This window comes from Schistocerca cancellata, chromosome 2 (genome assembly GCF_023864275.1).
Source record: "Schistocerca cancellata isolate TAMUIC-IGC-003103 chromosome 2, iqSchCanc2.1, whole genome shotgun sequence".
Lineage (NCBI taxonomy): Eukaryota > Metazoa > Arthropoda > Insecta > Orthoptera > Acrididae > Schistocerca > Schistocerca cancellata.
The window spans coordinates 704,921,691-704,942,996 of NC_064627.1; the positions used below are offsets into that span (position 1 = coordinate 704,921,691).

Sequence of the window (21,306 nt, forward strand, 5' to 3'; positions counted from 1 at the left end):
TTATTTATTTATTTATTAAAATTTGGCTGCATTACATTACAAAATAAACCCTACTTAATAATTTGAATTCCAACAAAATTCCTTTTATTCAATTACTGTCTTACGTATTTAGTCTGGTAGATGGAGCAGCTGCCAATTTCTCTGGTAACATCCCCATTCTTCTACAAATGCCAGCTTCTGTTTAAATTCCAGTCCCAATGGAACAACATATAATAATCCTGAGTAATGCCCCAAAAATCTCGTATCATTAGAAATTGTTTCTACCATTACGCTTTTCACTATAAGAACCAAAACTCACATAATGTACTCATTAACTGCCCACAGTTCACTAAATAGTAGCATATATTCATTGTACAACTGAATGTGGTGTTATTGTGTCACATGTCACAGTGTCTAAAATCATCAGCTGATTTCTTTAAAAAAAAAATCTTTATGTAGCGCAGTGGACTACCATCAGTTTAGAGTGTGCCTTTAGCCATTTTAGCCGGCCGAAGTGGCCGTGCGGTTAAAGGCGCTGCAGTCTGGAACCGCAAGACCGCTACGGTCGCAGGTTCGAATCCTGCCTCGGGCATGGATGTTTGTGATGTCCTTAGGTTAGTTAGGTTTAACTAGTTCTAAGTTCTAGGGGACTAATGACCTCAGCAGTTGAGTCCCATAGTGCTCAGAGCCATTTAGCCATTTAACAAATTAAACTTCATTCTCACAATTTAGTGATAGAAAGTCCTGGTAGAATTAAATAATCTAGGAGTAAAGGTAACAACTTGCTGGATAGGAGAGTAGGAGAGGAGAGAGTGCATGCCCCCCCCCCCCCCCCCTCACACACACACACACACACACACACACACACACACACACACACACACTACCAAGGCACACTACAGTGAGTAGCAATCTCGGCTTGGAGGTGGAGGGAGGGGGGATAGTGGGGATACAGATGAGCCATGAGACAGAGATGGAGGAGGGTAGCAGGGTAGAGGTTTGGGAAGACGCTGTGGTCTGACTGTGGATTGTGTGGGGAAACGGTGGGGACAGGGTTATGAACTGTTACGTGTAATTTTGAGAGGCTGTTCCTGAGCGGAAGGACAGTAGGTGAGGGAGGAGGGAGGGGAAGCAGAGAAGGAATAAGTACTATGCATGTGCAGTGGGGGGGGGGGGGGGGCGGGGGGGGGGGCTGTAGACATGTGTATAAGTCTGGAATAGGAGCAGGGGAATAGATACATGCAGGTGGGGGGGTAGGCACTAGTTGAGGTTGAGACCAGGGGCATTGTGGGAATGAAATCTATGTTGTAGGAAGAGTTCCCACATCTGCAATTCAGAAAAGCTGATGTTAGAAAAAAGAATCCAGGTGGCACAGGCTGTGAAGCAACTGTTGAAGTCGATCACACCATTTTGAGCAGCGTGCTCGTAAACTGTGTAATCTGTCTGACTCTAGGTCCAAGTTTGGCAGTGGCCATGCATGTGTACTCACAGCTGGTAAATGATTGTGCCCACATAAAATGCTGCACTGTGATTGCAGTTAAATTTACAGACCACATGGCTGTTTTCGCAGGTGGCCTCGCCTTTGCTCGAGTAGAACCTTGTCCAGAAACAGGTATCCCATGCCTTCTCTCCCCTGTTACCTACAATATCCCACATATCCAATCACGAAGGAGAGCCTCCGCCAAGGACTGGAGCAACTGAATCACGTTCTCCACCAAGGTTTTGTCTACCTCTCATTGTGCCCTGAAATGAAAAATATCCTCCTACCCCTCCCCACACACATACACATAAAACAGTATTCTGCCACCCATCCAATCTATACAATACCTTTGTCTGTCCCTATTCCACACTTACTCCCAACCCCCTTGCTCCAATGGCTTATATCCCTGTAATAGACCTAGACCTCTGACGTACATCTTTCCACTGTCACCTACTACGTTTGTGTCACAGGCATCTCATACCCCATGAGATATAGAGCAGCCATGTGGTCTGTCAACTTCACAGCAACCACTGTGCAGTGTTCTACATGGATGTGACCACTAACAAGCCTGGAGATAACAGTGACCATGTGTTGTAGTGGGACATGCTGCTATAAAGCATAGCAACATGTCTCACTTTCCCTTTACTAGACCGATGAAAGATGTCCGTGTGAGAAACGTGACTTCAATTTGTAGTACCATAAAGAGCATCCACTGTGCCAGGGTTTGTAGGAATTTATGTGCATATATGAGAAAGAAAATGCAGGCACAGTGCAGAAAATAATGATGGATGTGTAATTTGGACTGGCCAGTGAGGCATCACTTGCACTTTGCAGTCATGCTTTGGGGATGATGTGGACTCCAAAGATGGAAGGAGCCTGGTGACAATGGTGTAGCACTAAATGAAATGAGTGGTCTTATATAGACAGCATGCTAGGCTATCTCAAGTTAAGTATGAACTTAACAGTTTTGGCCAGACTTTGAAGCATTGTGTATGAACACGTTGTCTGAGAAGTTTTGTTAATTATCAGTTGTTGAGAGTTGATAACTTATTTGAATATAGAAGAATTACAAAAACCATGTTTTGTAGTATTCTGGTGAGGTGTTTAAAATATAGAAGCACTCTTAAAGCCCTCACCCCACTGCAGTCATAAAAGAAGTCAGGGGTCAGATACGTGGCACTGCATAGCAGTACCACAACATCAAGAGAAAATGAGACAGTGACTGGGAAATTCAGAAAAGAAGGTAACTGTTGTTACAGGAAATGAGTGAAGATGTAGCATCTCGCAATATATTGATCACTTAAAATCAACCAACAGGAAAAACACCTTGTGTGTGTGTGTGTGTGTGTGTGTGTGTGTGTGTGTGTGTGTGTTTTCCTATACCTGAAAAAGGGCTCTGTGTGATATGTTATTTTGTCTTATTTCAATGTGTTTGCCTGTCACTAAGCACCTCCTATGTGGTATGGCCAGCATTTCTATCTTGATATCCTGATCTTCTCATTGGTTCATAGGCTACTTTATTAACAGTTCAGCAGTTGTCAGCTAGATGAAATGCGTAGCCTGCTTCAGTAGTAGTTCAGCCTTTCTGATGTAGATGTCGGGCATTCTGTCTGGACCAAGTAGCTGCTGTGGTAGACACCACCTTAAGTATCCGTGTACTGCAATATACATAGCAATCATACAAAATACAGTAGTGTTCCAGTGTAAACATTAACACACATCTCTTTAATTTTGGCATATATCTGGGCAAAAATTCATTTTACTCATAACGATAAATCTATTTCTCAAGACAAAGTAGAATCTTGCACTAGACGACAACTGCAGAGGTTCTTAACTGTGTAGAGTTCATCGAATACACATTTATTCCTGATAATGTGGATAACAAATTCCTTTGCAATCCTTTTGTCAGGCTTGTTGTTCTTTGTACACTGAGCTAAGTAGCTCTGATACAGACCCTGCAGTGTTATACAGCTGTCTGATGGTTGACATTACCCTGTTACGATTCCATTCCTAATTTATTTACAAAGGAAGTAAAAATCTGAAAATGAATTACTGTTACTTCTCAAATTGATTAAGTTAATGAAAGTATATTAGACAATGGAAACTCCGTTTAGGAATGTCAAAATGTAGGAAAAGATAGATTGCTACTTACTGTAAAGTAAACACAAGTAGTTCCAGACAAGCACAATGAATGGACATATTAGAAATAGGAATGTGAGCATTACAAGTGAAGTTGTCCATAACTTGCATATCAGTGACCATTTATTATTCTGTATAAACTTAGGAATCCGAGCCGTTCCCTGAAGGATAACTGCATACATGGCTGCTGATTGAGGCTAAATGAACTGTGCAGCTAGACGGCTGTGTTTGATTATGGTGACAGCAATCAGCAGTGGTTGGATCACATCAAAGATTTGATCTCTAATACACTACTGATGCATTTATTCTACAGGCATTGAGGCTGCTACCATGACTGCTCATCCCTGTTGGGGTGAGGAGTGCTGTTCAGCTGTCCGGGACAAGCATGCAAATCTGCGCTAAGTTCAGCTGTCACCCAACTACAGAAAACTTTGCAGTGTAAAAATGCCACAGACTTAATAGAGATAGTGTGGTGAAAATCAATAATTATCACCAGTGGTTCCATGAAGTACACAAGATTGGTGTAGGAGAACATCCGAAGGATTTTTGGGCAAGTTTGTTATTGGCCTAATGATGAAAGCCTGTTTCCATACCAGCCTGAGACACACAGCCTAGGCAATGGTGAAACACATCAGAGAACTGTTGGTTGGATTGTGTGTGGGGGGGGGATACATATTCATTGTGATTTTTGGTTTTTAGGTAACTGCTATGTTTTAATGTGTGTTCAATATTTTATGGTTTTCTTTTAACCATATTCATCTCTAAAGAGAATTCAAGAGAGTTGTCAAACTAATTATCGTCATCTTTATAAATTGATGTTGATGTTTCATTTTACCAGCGATGGACTGGTTTTTTCAAGGAGTTAGAACAGATAGAAGAGACAGGTGTTGTCCGGTATAAAACTAAATGTCTTTCCAGAAATTATCTTGATCAGATTTTAGAGAACTGATTTCCCTCAACAGTGTCCTGAGATTTTCTGGTGACAAAAATATCTGAATTTTTTTATTCATTTAAAGTAGAGGAAGGAAGCATTGTCTGTAAGATTGTTAAACTTTCCTTGTATGTGATTTTTCAAAGGGATGTTGAATAAGATATGAAAATGTTTCTCTATTGTGAGTGATGAAGAAACAAACAGTTTGATTTACTGGGCAGATTACATAGAACCAATGTAGAATGTCAGCCGATCGGTGTTCCTGTTTACAGAGGATGCTGTTGTGTACAGAAAAGTTGTAGCATCAGAAAATTATAGCAAAATGTTGTAGACCACCAGAGGGTAACCCTATGGCTCCTATCAGTGTTTGCTACTTTTACATGCACTCCTAGTTTCTCTCACGCAACCTGTATGGGCCGGTTGTTGGTGACTTCTGCCTCATATAGTACTATGCCGAATTGACACGGTTGTTTCATCGTTCATACTGTTTTAGTTCATCAGTGTAACAGACAGTTTTTCTTCCAAATGTCATTCCTCATACCCTCTGTTTTTTCCATTCTTCTTCTTCATACTCTTACAAAGACATTTAAGAGCACAATTTTCTAGAGTATAGTAATTTTCATGTGTAAAATAATTTTGTTCTTATCATGGACTATGAAACCCTCTTGAATTCATCTGCCCTAACTTTAAGGTGTAATACGATATCTCTGTTTCTACTGCCCTTGCTTTCATTTTATCTGTGCCTTTATTTGTTGGAAGAGAATACCTATTATATACTCAGTTGTTATAAATGTATCACACTTTCATTTGTTTTATTTAAAAGCAACACACAGAGAAAAATGAACACACTAACAGATTTCCATTCTTCACTCCATCTGTTTTAAATGTTATACAGATTCAGGATTTTGAAACTTAACTGCCCACATTAATCTGCCTATGTTAATGGTGGTTGAGCTCTGTGGCTGTGGATTGAATTACTTCAAGAAATACAGCACCAGACACATTTTGTATAAATGTATTTTATCACAATATGCATTTCAAACAGCACAAAATGTGTCTTGAAATAAAATAAAGCTATACAGAAAGTCGCTGGTTGATGTATTTCTTCAATCACCTTTTCTGTTCAGTTTAGTGTGCTGCTTCATCCACAGCTATGTTGTTGTCTTTAGTGCACATATTGTGCATACTTTAAACAGCTCAACCACATATATTTTATCAGGTCACCCTTTTATTTTTCTGTAGATACTACCAAAATTTTATATGTATGTTGAGTAAAGCTACGGTGCCTCATCCCTTTTTTGCACTTACCATGTATACAAATAATTATATGCCTTACAGACAATAAAGTTCTTTAGGGTCTGTAACTGCATTGACAGTATGTAAAATTCTCTGACGTTTCGACCACTGTTGTAAATGGCTTTCCTCAGGATGTTTTGCTGACTGCTGAATGAGGAAAATCTTTAGTTCATATATACTAGTGGAAGCTGTTGTTTATGTGCTCTGATAGGATATTGAGGATGAGGAGGATAAGTTTTTGCTTTTTGTTGCCATTGGTGGAAACAGACAAATGAGAAATGGGCAATAGGTATGGAGTAGCACCATTTACTTACTGCCTGCCAGCTGAGCTGTGCCAATACTCTGTGTACTTACAGCCACTGTGGCAGCCAAGATGCCGTAAGTTTTTACCCATCTTGTGTATTCATGTTGGTGGGTCGCTTGGCTATTTCTATTGCCTCTGTTATCTTTGTCAGGGTAAGTGGCCATTTCACTAATACATGGGCTTCTCAAAATATTATCTTTTTGTCACACTCATCTTGGTGGTCTGCCACCACTGGCTTGGTGTGTTGTCTTAGACAAATGTATCTATCGTATTCAGATATCCGTGCGCTAATTGGTTACCCCATCTCACCATAATTTACTAGTGCACACTTGCAACTGATTTTGTGGGCACCAGCAACTGCAACTGTCTTCGAGCCAAGAACATCTTTCAAAAAGTAAAAACAGTGCTACACTGTAACTGTCGCCTGTTTCCACTTCACCTATTTCCGCCAATGACAAAAAATAAGGCGAACACCAATAAAGGACACTGAACATCTCCCCCCCCCCCTCCTCCTCCTCCTCCTCCTCCTCCTCCTCCTCCTCCTCCTCCACTTCATCCTCAATACCTTATCAGATAGTGAAAACAGCTTCTTTCGCTAGTATATAAGAACTAAAGTTTTTCTCATTCAGTAAACAGCAAAACACCCTGAGGAGAATATTCCTGACTATGCAATCACATACCATGAAGAATTTCATTGACAGTGACAACGACCATGGATGCCTATGCTTACATATATGCCTTATGTTTTTGCAGCCACAACAACAGATCAGAGTGTGAGCCCATTGTCGACATCACCAGGAACTCCATCAGAAAGCATTTCTACAGATGATGTAGATGACCTAGAAATTGACGAAGTTAAAAATTTGACAGAACTTAAAGATGCTGGTATGTAACCTAATCTTCTGTTGTCATATTTAAGTTTTATAGCACACATCAATGTTTCATTAAAAAACTGAGCAAATATTTCACACTATGTATTAAGTCCCCCCCATGAACCATGGACCTTGCCGTTGGTGGGGAGGCTTGCGTGCCTCAGCGATACAGATGGCCGTACCGTAGGTGCAACCACAACGGAGGGGTATCTGTTGAGAGGCCAGACAAACATGTGGTTCCTGAAGAGGGGCAGCAGCCTTTTCAGTAGTTGCAGGGGCAACAGTCTGGATGATTGACTGATCTGGCCTTGTAACATTAACCAAAACGGCCTTGCTGTGCTGGTACTGCGAACGGCTGAAAGCAAGGGGAAACTACAGCCGTAATTTTTCCCGAGGACATGCAGCTCTACTGTATGATTAAATGATGATGGCGTCCTCTTGGGTAAAATATTCCGGAGGTAAAATAGTCCCCCATTCGGATCTCCGGGCGGGGACTACTCAAGAGGACGTCGTTATCAGGAGAAAGAAAACTGGCGTTCTACGGATCGGAGCGTGGAATGTCAGATCACTTAATCGGGCAGGTAGGTTAGAAAATTTAAAAAGGGAGATGGATAGGTTAAAGTTAGATATAGTGGGAATTAGTGAAGTTCGGTGGCAGGAGGAACAAGACTTTTGGTCAGGTGATTACAGGGTTATAAATACAAAATCAAATAGGGGTAATGCAGGAGTAGGTTTAATAATGAATAAAAAAAATTGGAGTGCGGGTTAGCTACTACAAACAGCATAGTGAACGCATTATTGTGGCCAAGATAGACACAAAGCCCATGCCTACTACAGTAGTACAAGTTTATATGCCAACTAGCTCTGCAGATGATGAAGAAATGGATGAAATGTATGACGAGATAAAAGAAATTATTCAGGTAGTGAAGGGAGACAAAAATTTAATAGTGATGGGTGACTGGAATTCGTCAGTAGGAAAAGGGAGAGAAGGAAACATAGTAGGTGAATATGGGTTGGGGGGAAGGAATGAAAGAGGAAGCCGCCTTGTAGAATTTTGCACAGAGCATAACTTAATCATAGCTAACATTTGGTTCAAGAATCATGAAAGGAGGCTGTATACATGGAAGAAGCCTGGAGATACTGACAGGTTTCAGATAGATTATATAATGGTAAGACAGAGATTTAGGAACCAGGTATTGAATTGTAAGACATTTCCTGGGGCAGATGTAGATTCTGACCACAATCTATTGGTTATGAACTGCAGATTGAAACTGAAGAAACTGCAAAAAGGTGGGAATTTAAGGAGATGGGACCTGGATAAACTGAAAGAACCAGAGGTTGTAGAGAGTTTCAGGGAGAGCATTAGGGAACAATTGACAGGAATGGGGGAAAGAAATACAGTAGAAGAAGAATGGGTAGCTCTGAGGGATGAAGTGGTGAAGGCAGCAGACGATCAAGTAGGTAAAAAGACGCGGGCTAATAGAAATAATTGGGTAACAGAAGAAATATTGAATTTAATTGATGAAAGGAGAAAATATAAAAATGCAGTAAATGAAGCAGGCAAAAAGGAATATAAACGTCTCAAAAATGAAATCGACAGGAAGTGCAAAATGGCTAAGCAGGGATGGCTAGAGGACAAATGTAAGGATGTAGAGGCTTGTCTCACTAGGGGTAAGATAGATACTGCCTACAGGAAAATTAAAGAGACCTTTGGAGAGAAGAGAACCACTTGTATGAATATCAAGAGCTCAGATGGCAACCCAGTTCTAAGCAAAGAAGGGAAAGCAGAAAGGTGGAAGGAGTATATAGAGGGTTTATACAAGGGCGATGTACTTGAGGACAATATTATGGAAATGGAAGAGGATGTAGATGAAGATGAAATGGGAGATAAGATACTGCGTGAAGAGTTTGACAGAGCACTGAAAAACCTGAGTCAAAACAAGGCCCCGGGAGTAGACAACATTCCATTAGAACTACTGATGGCCTCAGGAGAGCCAGTCATGACAAAACTCTACCATCTGGTGAGCACGATGTATGAGACAGGCGAAATACCCTCAGACTTCAAGAAGAATATAATAATTCCAATCCCAAAGAAAGCAGGTGTTGACAGATGTGAAAGTTACCGAACTATCAGTTTAATAAGTCACAGCTGCAAAATACTGACGCGAATTCTTTACAGACGAATGGAAAAACTGGTAGAAGCCGACCTCGGGGAAGATCAGTTTGGATTCCGTAGAAATGTTGGAACACGTGAGGCAATACTGACCTTACGACTTATCTTGGAAGAAAGATTAAGAAAAGGCAAACCTACGTTTCTAGCATTTGTAGACTTAGAGAAAGCTTTTGACAATGTTGACTGGAATACTCTCTTTCAAATTCTGAAGGTGGCAGGGGTAAAATACAGGGAGCGAAAGGCTATTTACAATTTGTACAGAAACCAGATGGCAGTTATAAGAGTCGAGGGGCATGAAAGGGAAGCAGTGGTTGGGAAAGGAGTGAGACAGGGTTGTAGCCTCTCCCCGATGTTATTCTATCTGTATATTGAGCAAGCAGTAAAGGAAACAAAAGAAAAATTCGGAGTAGGTATTAAAATTCATGGAGAAGAAGTAAAAACTTTGAGGTTCGCCGATGACATTGTAATTCTGTCAGAGACAGCAAAGGACTTGGAAGAGCAGTTGAACGGAATGGACAGTGTCTTGAAAGGAGGATATAAGATGAACATCAACAAAAGCAAAACGAGGATAATGGAATGTAGTCAAATTAAGTCAGGTGATGCTGAGGGAATTAGATTAGGTAATGAGACACTTAAAGTAGTAAAGGAGTTTTGCTATTTAGGGAGTAAAATAACCGATGATGGTCGAAGTAGAGAGGATATAAAATGTAGACTGGCAATGGCAAGGAAAGCGTTTCTCAAGAAGAGAAATTTGTTAACATCGAGTATAGATTTAGGTGTCAGGAAGTCGTTTCTGAAAGTATTTGTATGGAGTGTAGCCATGTATGGAAGTGAGACATGGACGATAACTAGTTTGGACAAGAAGAGAATAGAAGCTTTCGAAATGTGGTGCTACAGAAGAATGCTGAAGATAAGGTGGGTAGATCACGTAACTAATGAGGAGGTATTGAATAGGATTGGGGAGGAGAGAAGTTTGTGGCACAACTTGACTAGAAGAAGGGATCGGTTGGTAGGACATGTTCTGAGGCATCGAGGGATCACAAATTTAGCATTGGAGGGCAGCGTGGAGGGTAAAAATCGTAGAGGGAGACCAAGAGATCAATACACTAAGCAGATTCAGAATGATGTAGGTTGCAGTAGGTACTGGGAGATGAAGAAACTTGCACAGGATAGAGTAGCATGGAGAGCTGCATCAAACCAGTCTCAGGACTGAAGACCACAACAACAACAACATGTATTAAGTAGCCAATTATGAGACTTCAAAATATAAGCATGAAATAAGATTCAAAGTTTGCCTAGCAATATATATAATCTGAAAAATAATCTCACTTCAGTAGTTAACACAAGGTCTGGTCACAGCAATGAGATCAACTATCAAAAAGTCTGAATAGCCACCTCTTTATCACAGACATACAGGAAGTGTGTCAGTGAGGTTGTGGAAGGTATCAACACGTATGTGGAGCCATAGCAACTCCAGTGCCATGGCCAGCTGCTCTAGCCCTGATCGAGGTGGTCCCACAGAGTCTCAGATGGGTTTAAATGTGGGGAGTTCATTGGTCAGGGGAGTTCATTAAACTTATCCTAGTGCTCCTCGAACCATGCACGTACAATGTGAGCTTCATGATACGTTGCATTGCTTTGCTGGCAGATGCCATTGTGCTGAGGAAAAGTAAACCCCAACGATAGGTGCATACCTGTATTGATCCACTGTGACTTCCAGAATGATGGGATCTCTCAGTGAATGCCACGAAAGCTTTCTGCAGACCGTAACACTCCCTCCTCCGGCTGGGACCTTACTGACGATTGTTGCAGTGTGTTTCACGCCATATCTGCCAATGGCCGTCTGTCCATTGGAGGAGCATGAAACGTGATTCATGTGAAAGGGCCATCTGTCACCAGGCAGTGGATGTCCAGTCGGGGGTATTGGTGTGCAAATTCCAGCCTTCATTGCTAATAAACAGCAGTCAGCAGTAGTCTATGAACCATGCGCCTACAGCAGAGGCCAATACACAGCAATGTTCGCTGAACAGTCATTTAGGTACACTGTTGGTAGCCCCTTGATTCATCTAGGCAGTGAGTTGCTAACCAGATGCACATCTATTCACAGCCATCATTTACCCCTTTCGTCTATGGCCTGAGGTGCACTCCAGTCGCCATGGCGCTAGTTTTGGATAGCGCCGTTTTGCCATTCACAGTAAACTTTAACCATTGTGGCATGTGAACGATTTACAAACTTAGCTGCTTTGGAAATGCTTCTACCCTTTGCTCGAAAGCCAGTGATTGTGCCCTTTTGAACGTCAAATAAATTGCATTACGACAGTGACTGCACTGTTTTCTGCATTCCTTGACACACTGTATTTACCCTCCACTTCTAGTCCTGCCACTTGCTGTCTGCAAGTGATCATTGTATGTTGGTGTCGAACATAGACAGTTGTTACGTTACTGTGACTGGACAGTGCCTAATGTAGTACCATGCTTTGCTTTCTAAAATTGACTCCAATATACTTATCATTTCAACATTCTCTCACATGTTAAATTTGTTTTAGCACTGTTTGGTGAAGTATACCATGTGAAGTAGACATGTACAATATCAGTTTACCAGCTGTTAGTGCAAATGATTATGGAAACAGATGAGCTACCACAAATTTTATGGGGCCCAAAATGATGCTTACACACACCTACGACTTTCTCTTTTACATGAGTGTTTTCTCTCAGGAGGTAGGCTTTCCACTCATTAGACATTCTTAAAAACACACACACACACACACACACACACACACACACACACACACACACACACACAATACAAGTACTCAGCATAAACATTAACTGTTTATCCAGAAAGGGAATGCTGGATGGACAAGAGAGGGGAAGGGTTTACGGGTTAGAGTGAAATGTTGAAAAATAATGCACTATAAGATGAGAGTAGTATCCAGGACAAAGACAGGTAAAGAGAAGGTGATCAAATAAGGTAGCCAGTTCAGAAATCTGAAGTACAGGACTACTATAAATGATTGTTTTTTAAAGTTGTAAATTTTCCAAAGTATTATATGTGCAAATACGATTTATGCATGAATAGAACCATAAACTCATCAACTTTGCATGGTGCCCACCAGGTGGCATTACTAGTGCAGTGCCTTCACAAAATGATGACAGAGGAAGCAAAGAGTTTTTGTTTGCTGGAATATGAGAGACATTTATAACAGAGTAGTGTGCATCCAGAAGGAATTATAAAAATGAACTGCCATGTAAACATAGCATAGTGCATTGGTACTGACAATTTGAAGACACTGTTGTGCTTGTAAACAGAAAAGTACCAGTGAAACAAGTGTGCCAGATGCAACTGTGGAGAGAGTGAAAGAAAGTTTCATACGCGGTTCAAAAAAAATAAATGGTCCTCGCAAGCCACAAACTTGGAATACCACAGCAAACTGCATGGAAGATTTTGCAATAAGTTACATTTTAAACTGTACAGTCTGCAGCTCAATTAACAATTAAAACCATAAAATTATGACAAGCACCTTCAGTTTTGCATCACAATGCAGAAAGCACTTGAGGATGACAGTTTTGCTTCCAAGGAGATATTCAGTGATTAAGCAACATTTCATTTCCAGAATGAGATTTTTCACTCTGCAGCGGAGTGTGCGCTGATATGAAACTTCCTGGCAGATTAAAACTGTGTGCCCAACCGAGACTCGAAACCTGGGAAGGTTAATGACCACATTGTGGGTGTGTGGGATACTGAAATACCTTATGAAATTGTGGCACAAGAACAAAATTCACCAAAGGTTAATATTTTCTGTGCAGTGTCATAGTCAAAGCTGTATGGGTCATTTTTCTTCTGTGAGAAGACACTGACAGGTACATCTTACCTTGATATGTTGTGATTGTTGTTGTTTCCACAGATGACTGTTAATTCTGAGAATTTCATTTTCCAGCAAGATGGGACACCCTCCTCGTTGGAACATCAGTGTTGGTCACTGTCTAAGTGAATAACTTCCAGATAGCTGGATTGGGCGTAGTGGTGAAGATGATCTGGCTCTGTTCCCTTGGCCACCCAGATCACCTGACCTAACACCTTGTGACTTTTCCCTGTGGAAATACATTAAGGACCATGTTTAAGCATCCCCATTGCCAAGAACCCTTGAACAGTTGAGAGAATGCATCAGTGCTTCTGTGATGACCAGCCCCCCCCCCCCCCCTGCCTCCTCCCCCCTCCCCCCCCCCCCCCTATTCTAGCCCCATATCAAATTCACCCAACAGAATAACCACGAGGGGCAGTATGCCAGCCACCCTGAGTGTGGCTTTTAGACTGGTTCCCACATACAAATAGGTGAATGCCAGGCTGGTTCCCATGTTCCATATAAGATACACGTTTTGCAGACATACAGAACACTCTCTCAAACTTGTTCACAAAATCTATTATATTTGCAGGAAGATTTAGTACACTGCTTCTGTCCTGGGGGGTGAATAGGTGACTGATGACCTTAGCTGTTTAGTCTCATGGAACACTTACTCAGCAGCTTTGATGACCATTGACAGGATGTTTCCACATAAGGTGGGAAATGAACTTGACTGCTGCTTGAACATGCTGTGTGACCAGAGGAGCACTCATGGAATATTTGCAGAGTGCCAAATGCAGATTTTGTGAATTTATGATTCTATTCAAGCACCAATCATGTAATACTTTGGAAAATGCAGAGCTCTGAAAATGAATGAATGATTTATAGTGACTCTGTATACTGATAAAAGATAAAAAGAAAAATGGAAGGAAAGATGAGCTTTGGAAATGGAAAAGAGAGGGAGAGCAGCTAGAAGAGAGTGAATAAAGTTGATGCAAGGAAAGAAAAAGAAAATTTGAAATAAAAGGAAGGAGGGAGGCATGACAGAGGATTGAGACTGTAAAAGGTTTAGGCTAGAGGAAGTAGGACGTACTCTACGTAAATCGGAGAAACTGCTGCAAATTGCTGCTGAGGGCAAGGATGCAAATGTTATTGATGGTGTGTCATGCAAAGTAGCACAATTGCATTTGCTACTAGCTCTGTTGATATGTGAGAGATGACTGTGATAGGAACGGCATGCACCTCACTCTCTGACACTAACATGAGTTTGGTCTTATTGGGGAATTGTTGCAAGATAAGTGAACTGATTATAATATTGAAGAAGTTCTGTGAGCAACATAAAATTACTCTGTTGCATTTGGACAGCATGTTACACAAAGTATGGATGCATGCAAATGAAAACTATAATACAAAGAAAAATCTGGAGGAATGGCTGGTGATGGAGGTGTCATCAGTAAACTTCAGTACAATAAAGACTGAACTTATTGATGTGGTAGGATTTACAGCTGTATACATTGACTCCAACTAAGTTGATCAGATGGGCACCACCCTCAAAGAAAGAAATTAGTTGTTTGGTCAGAGAAGAACCAAGTGATGCAAATGTAGAAAAATGCATTGAGATTCTGAAAGGCATACAATTGACTGGTCTTGCAGGATCAATGGACATGAAATACATGAAAGCAGAACAGAAAGTAATAACTCTAATATTAAGATTGTTCTTTTATTGGGTGTATGAGATAGTTCACAGTTTACTAAATCACAGTTGACACCAAAGAAGAATGGAAGAAAAAATTCCAATAACTAACTGCATCCACAGTACAGTGGGTCCTGAATTACCTTAGAACTAGTGTGAAGAAACTAATGTTACAGATTCAGAGAAGTCCCTTATTTCTACCCATACTAGAGACTTGTTTTAAAACATCAAAGAACCCTGGGTTGTAATGCTATATAGAATCTCCACAGGAAAGATAAAAAAGGAATGGAAGAAAAAGTCTCAGAAACTAATTGCATCCACAATACAGTAGGTCCTGAATTACTGTAGAACTAGTATGAAGAAACTAATCTCCACAGGAAAAATTTTCTGCTTTGGAATAAGGCTAAGGAGGAAGTGACAGGATGTGTTGTTGATATATTGCATTCTGTTTTTGTTTCCTTCATCACTGAGATGAAAGTAACAACTGCTGAGACTTACGTGAATTCTAAAATAAGTGTGTTTCCTGTATTGCCTCATACTTCTACAAATGGTAAGGCTTTTGAAATCCTCTTGACCATCTAAATCTATGTATTGTTAAATTCTTCTTGACCTTGAAGAATGCACTGACTAGTTTCTTCTCCCCCTAAATTCTTGTCTACCTAGAGCTGATGGAATTTTTTTGTTTTTATTATCCTTGCTTTCATGTCTATTAGACTTTGAAAAATGTCTACTGTTAGTTTGGAAAGCTTCTGCAAGATGAGTTAATAATTACTGTCATGTTTTTAGCAATAATTTCGTTATTCAATTTTATCATCACATTTTCAGTAGCCTCTACTTCACTGAGACATCAGTCACAATTGTTGACAGCTCATTAGATATTTATTGACAGTTTGTATGTTGGCAACCAGTCTCATTGCCTTGCAAAACATAACTAACTTTTTGTACAAAATTAGTTATACATTAAAATTATTTTAATTTTTAGTAAATAAAATTATTTTTAATTCAACAAAGTCTTGTATTCCTTGATCCTGATAAGGAAGCTTCACCTGGAACCACATCAGGATCAGCTGTTGTATTTTGCTGTGATAAATTACTTCTCCCTTGTTAAAGACCTCACCCACCATCTCCTCATTCTCATCATCCATCTCCCCCCTCCCCCTTCCCCTGCCACCTACCCCTGCCCCCTCCCCTGCCCCTTCCCTCCTCCCAGCAACTTTGAATACAAATCATATGCAGTTTCCATGTGTACTCATTGCAAAGTTTGAATAATAGAAAAAACAGACAGCATGTAGCTCATGAATGTGATTGCTGATAGAATTATTCAATGAAATCTGCCAGGTAGTTGGCCCTCTGATGGAATAATGAGTACCATAACAGATTTTAGAGTATTTTGAGAGAATCATAAAAGTGCTGTCAGAGGTAAGGAAAAATTAAGTGAGATGATGACCAGAGTTGAAATTAATTATCCATTCCACACAGCATCAACATGTGAGTTAGTAAGAGACATAAATGAACTGTAGATGATGACCAGAGTTGAAATTAATTATCCATTCCACACAGCATCAACATGTGAGTTAGTAAGAGACATAAATGAACTGTAACGACCATTCAAGCTAATGGCAGTCAAACAATTACACCAAAAACAGTATCCAAATAATGCTGAATTAGCTCTACAAAATACCATTTAAGGCCAACATGAATCCCAACCCTGCCACAGACGGAAATCTGCTGAGAGGACTCAATTGCATTTTGTTCTGGCAATGTAGAAATGTACAATCATCCTTTCCATAGCCCTATGTCAAAATTAAGACATCTTATCTGTAGTTCACAGTATAAAACAAGGGTCAGATAGAATGCAATACCATACATTGCTCCCAATTAAATGCCATCTCCAAGAAATATCTCTCACTTTTTAGTGGGTTTGTGTTTGAGACACAATGCTTTGGCTTTTAGCATGAGGCTACTTTGAAGTCAAGGAAGGATTGCATCAACCTGGCCTGTAGCCCTTGCCAATAGCATGGGCAAAACATCAAAGAAAATGGACATTTGGTTGGTATTTATTATAGTACCCAAATTGCATCTTATTGTAATAATCATCATCATGGTTCTTCTTTTAGGAGGTATCATTCTATACTGCAGTGACAATGCAGGATCCATGGAACTCCCCCACTTCCCTCCCATCCCCTCCCTCCTACTCTCTCGCACACAGACAACCACCCCCCCCCCCCTCCAAAAAAAAAAAAAAAAAAAAACCACCCACGCAGACACACCTGCATAGTGTGTTTCATCATTATGTGCTAACCCGCCATGAGCAGATTCCTCAGAACAGGTAAATTAGATAAAAAGAGCAACATACATACAGCATAGGACCTGAAGTGATTTTGGAGGGAATTGAATTGAATTGGATTGAATTTTATTTGATCCTGTAGGATTACATGGTGCACATGAACTACATGTAATATAGGACATGCCAAAAATACAAAAACTTTCGTTATCACGTACTTCCTAACAATTCTAAAATCATCAGTTGTAATTAACAATATGTACACATTTAATGTGAGCAGTACTCATCAACACTGTAAAATTTCTTTTCAACCAGATAGTGTTTCAGATTGTTTGAAAGTTTAGTGTTATGTACGTGGTCACACAGTTTTTTAGGCAGACTTCTTAGTAATTTGATACCTGAGTACTGAGGTCCTTTTTCAAGCATTGTCAGTCAGTGAGGTATGCTTCATATGTCATTCTTCCTCCATGTGTTGTTGATGTGCACAGTAGCATTTGTAGTCCACTCAGCACTATCTTTTGTGACATATAGTATACTTCTATATATGTACAAGGAGGAAAAGTTAAGATGCCTAATCATTTGAAGCAGTTTCTGTATGTTTCAGAAGTCTTTCTTCTTAATATGATTCTGACTGCACCTCAGATGGTGGTGACATTAAATGTGTTATTCAGCAATAAACTGGAAACTATATGGAAGAAAACAACAAAAATTGCTGAAGTACTCTGTTAAATTGAAATCACATTTTTTGTTGTTGTGGAAAACAAGTAGATCTTTACCTGTGGACTATGCAGCCCATACTACTGTAATGCACGTCATATTAACTGTTTTGCTGGTGGTCTGTATCCCTCAATATGCCAGTGGCATAACCAGTTGACAGTCTTAGTTTATATTTTTTCCTAAATGTTATGTAATTAATCTCTTATTGTGCAGTAAGATGAACTACAGACCCAACAGGTTTCCAGTATTATGGTTTTATTTATTTTATTTTATTTTGAGTGTAATGAGGTTACATGATTACTGCATGTGCTTGAAGTAGAGGCCCCAACTCAATACATGCATAGATATGACACTGACAGAACTGTTGTGCACACTGTAGCGTACTGGATTAATTCACACTGTAGCGTACTGGGGTTAATTCAAACTCTAGGCAAGCATCTGAAATACATTTTCAGGAACTCCCTGCGTTTTAATTGTCAACCTCAGTTGAATGCTTGTTTTCTTTCAGATGAATCCACAAGTCAGTTGTCTTTAAGTCTTGTAATCTGGAGGCATATCTCAGCCAATCCATGATTGTGGATACTGTGCATTTGTGATCTTGATGTGTAATTTGGACGAGTTGTACCACATCACACACATACCTGACTAAACTAGCATCTCAGTGTTCAAGCCACAATTTCATATGATAACAGGAACAAATGAAATTGAGCCATTGCCATTAGCAATTTCTCAACTTTGAAATGATACCTTGTGGGAGGAGGGGGTAAAAACATACCTGGGATACCAGTTCTCATGGCATTAACTACATTGTCACTATAAAAGCAACCTTTTTAGGTTTTTTTTTTTTTTCTCTCCCTGCGTACTGCTTCATAGGTGCATCATTTAGCACCAGATCTTAAAGTCTTGACCAGTTTCAGGGGCATAACACCTCCTAAACATGTCTAGAGATGTTGTTTCTATAAGGCCGTGCTGTGTGGTAGTGAATCTTGTCTGTACGTCAATTTTCATTGCTTTATCACAAGCAATTTCTGATTTATTGTTGAATAATACATTTCAGGTCCTCACATTTTGAACTGTCTAGCTCATCCAAACATCAGTTTGGACCAGATATTGTATGTATTACTTGTTCCAAACAAAGTGCCCACAAATAAAATAAAAATGTGCAAATACCCGATTACTGTGTGTGTTTGTGTGTGTGTGTGTGTGTGTGTGTGAGAGAGAGAGAGAGAGAGAGAGAGAGAGAGAGAGAGAGAGAATTGGGGGGAGAGGGGAGTAATTAGTCTTATATTGGCTGCTGATAAAACATCACGTAACAACTACAAAGCTGAGATTTGTGTAGTATACTTCTCATTATTATAGTGCAGTCCTTCAGACAAGATATTTCAGATTTAGAGTTGGCAACATGCTTTCACATCAATGTTCCCACAAGATATGGTGTTCTTTAAGGTAGTGATTTGCTGTCCCAGTTACTACAGCTATTATCTATACATTGCTCATAGTAAAGATTCCCATGTTGTGTTCTTGGTTTGTACATGGTTTTTCAATTTTTTGTTCATCTTCTAGGATTCCAAAAGAGATGATATGTGCAGAAAACACTGGAAAAATCTTTTCACTTTGAATGCTGCTGTGTCAGTTTTAGTGATGCATATGAAAGGTTTTAGTTTACCAAAATTGTACCTGGGAGATTTCATTCTCAGTTTCTTGCAACCAGGGAGGCTTCTGTGCCTTGTATTTTATGAAAAACTCACCTGCTTACAACATCTACATAATCCTCAAGCAAGTATTCTGGACACTAAAAATTTTAAATTTCTCAGCGACAGTGACCTGTAATACTGGCAGATCTTTTGTGGATCTTCCTGGATGACAGAGTCTGTGGGGTGGGTAGTGAATGCATGCTAAATTGCTAAAACAATGCAAAGGGTAACTCTCCTCCGATGTCATATTAGATACGTCTTGTATAGGTATTGTCAGTTTTACATTTACAAGCATTTTATTTTGTGTATATTTTTTTATTGTGTGGTTTAGAGTGTACTGTAACTTAATCTTCATTGGCTACTTTATACATGATTCCTGCAGGCCTCTCTGTTTCAATGGCATCACTGTATTCTGAGGCTGATCTTTCAAGGCCCCCTGTATCCCGCACAGGAACTGATGTGCCTCTGACAGAGTCGATTGTATCAGCCGAAGGAGTTGCCTTATCACTGATACGGAGGTTCAGTGAGAAGCAGCTGCCCCGTGCCTCTGACCTGCAGTGGCTAGTTTCTGAACAGGATGCTCCACAACAAGTAAGTTACAGAACATTGTTCAGTAGTCATTGCACTTCATTAGCTGGTAGAGTTTGCCAAGAACAGGTGCTTACATGCTGCTGTAATTAACCTAAAATTTAATATGCTTTGCACTTGCTGGTTCATATTCTTATGCTCTTGTTACAGTTTTTGAAATTAAGTTGACAGCTTCTCTCTGTTTTCTTCACTATCAGTACATAAGGGCCTGCAGAACTTGCAGATTTTCTTAATGAGAAGTGTGTGTGTATATATATATATAATTGTTGGGTTCAAATTAATGATATGGTTATAATAGAAGGAAACATTCCACGAAGGAAAAATATACCTAAAAACAAAGATGATGTGACTTACCAAATGAAAGTGCTGGCAGGTCGACAGACACACAAACGAACACAAACATACACACAAAATTCAAGCTTTCGCAACAAACTGTTCCCTCTTTCCTGATGAGGCAACAGTTTGTTGCGAAAGCTTGAATTTTGTGTGTATGTTTGTGTTCGTTTGTGTGTCTGTCGACCTGCCAGCACTTTCATTTGGTAAGTCACATCAGACACACAAACAAACACAAACATACACACAAAATTCAAGCTTTCGCAACCAACGGTTGCCTCGTCAGGAAAGAGGGAAGGAGAAGGAAAGACAAAAGGATATAGGTTTTAAGGGAGAGGGTAAGGAGTCATTCCAATCCCGGGAGCGGAAAGACTTACCTTAGGGGGAAAAAAGGACAGGTATACACTCGCACACACACACATATCCATCCACACATACACAGACACAAGCAGACATTTGTAAAGGCAAAGAGTTTGGGCAGAGATGTCAGTCGGGACGGAAGTACAGAGGCAAAGATGATGTTGAAAGACAGGTGAGGTATGAGCGGCGGCAGATTGAAATTAGAAATTAGCGGAGATTGAGGCATGGCGGATAGCGAGAAGAGAGGATATGCTGAAGGGCAAGTTCCCATCTCCGGAGTTCTGACAGGTTGGTGTTAGTGGGAAGTATCCAGATAACCCGGACGGTGTAACACTGTGCCAAGATGTGCTGGCCGTGCACCAAGGCATGTTTAGCCACAGGGTGATCCTCATTACCAACAAACACTGTCTGCCTGTGTCCATTCATGCGAATGGACAGTTTGTTGCTGGTCATTCCCACATAGAATGCATCACAGTGTAGGCAGGTCAGGTGGTAGATCACGTGGGTGCTTTCACACGTGGCTCTGCCTTTGATTGTGTACACCTTCCGGGTTACAGGACTGGAGTAGGTGGTGGTGGGAGGGTGCATGGGACAGGTTTTACACCGGGGGCGGTTACAAGG

The 21,306-nt window shown here is 40.3% G+C and overlaps 1 protein-coding gene across 2 annotated transcripts in view; it reads left to right on the top strand.

Annotated features, from left to right (window-relative positions):
• Window positions 1-21,306, top strand: part of LOC126162495 (run domain Beclin-1-interacting and cysteine-rich domain-containing protein) — a 234,971-nt gene that overhangs the window by 136,895 nt on the left and 76,770 nt on the right. Inside the window, exons 7-8 of one of the 2 annotated variants that reach the window (XM_049919039.1) lie at window positions 6,883-7,014; window positions 19,787-19,995. In XM_049919039.1, the coding sequence (XP_049774996.1) occupies window positions 6,883-7,014; window positions 19,787-19,995 (341 nt within the window). The remainder of the gene's footprint in view (window positions 1-6,882; window positions 7,015-19,786; window positions 19,996-21,306) is intronic. The other variant, XM_049919040.1, reaches the window with a different exon arrangement.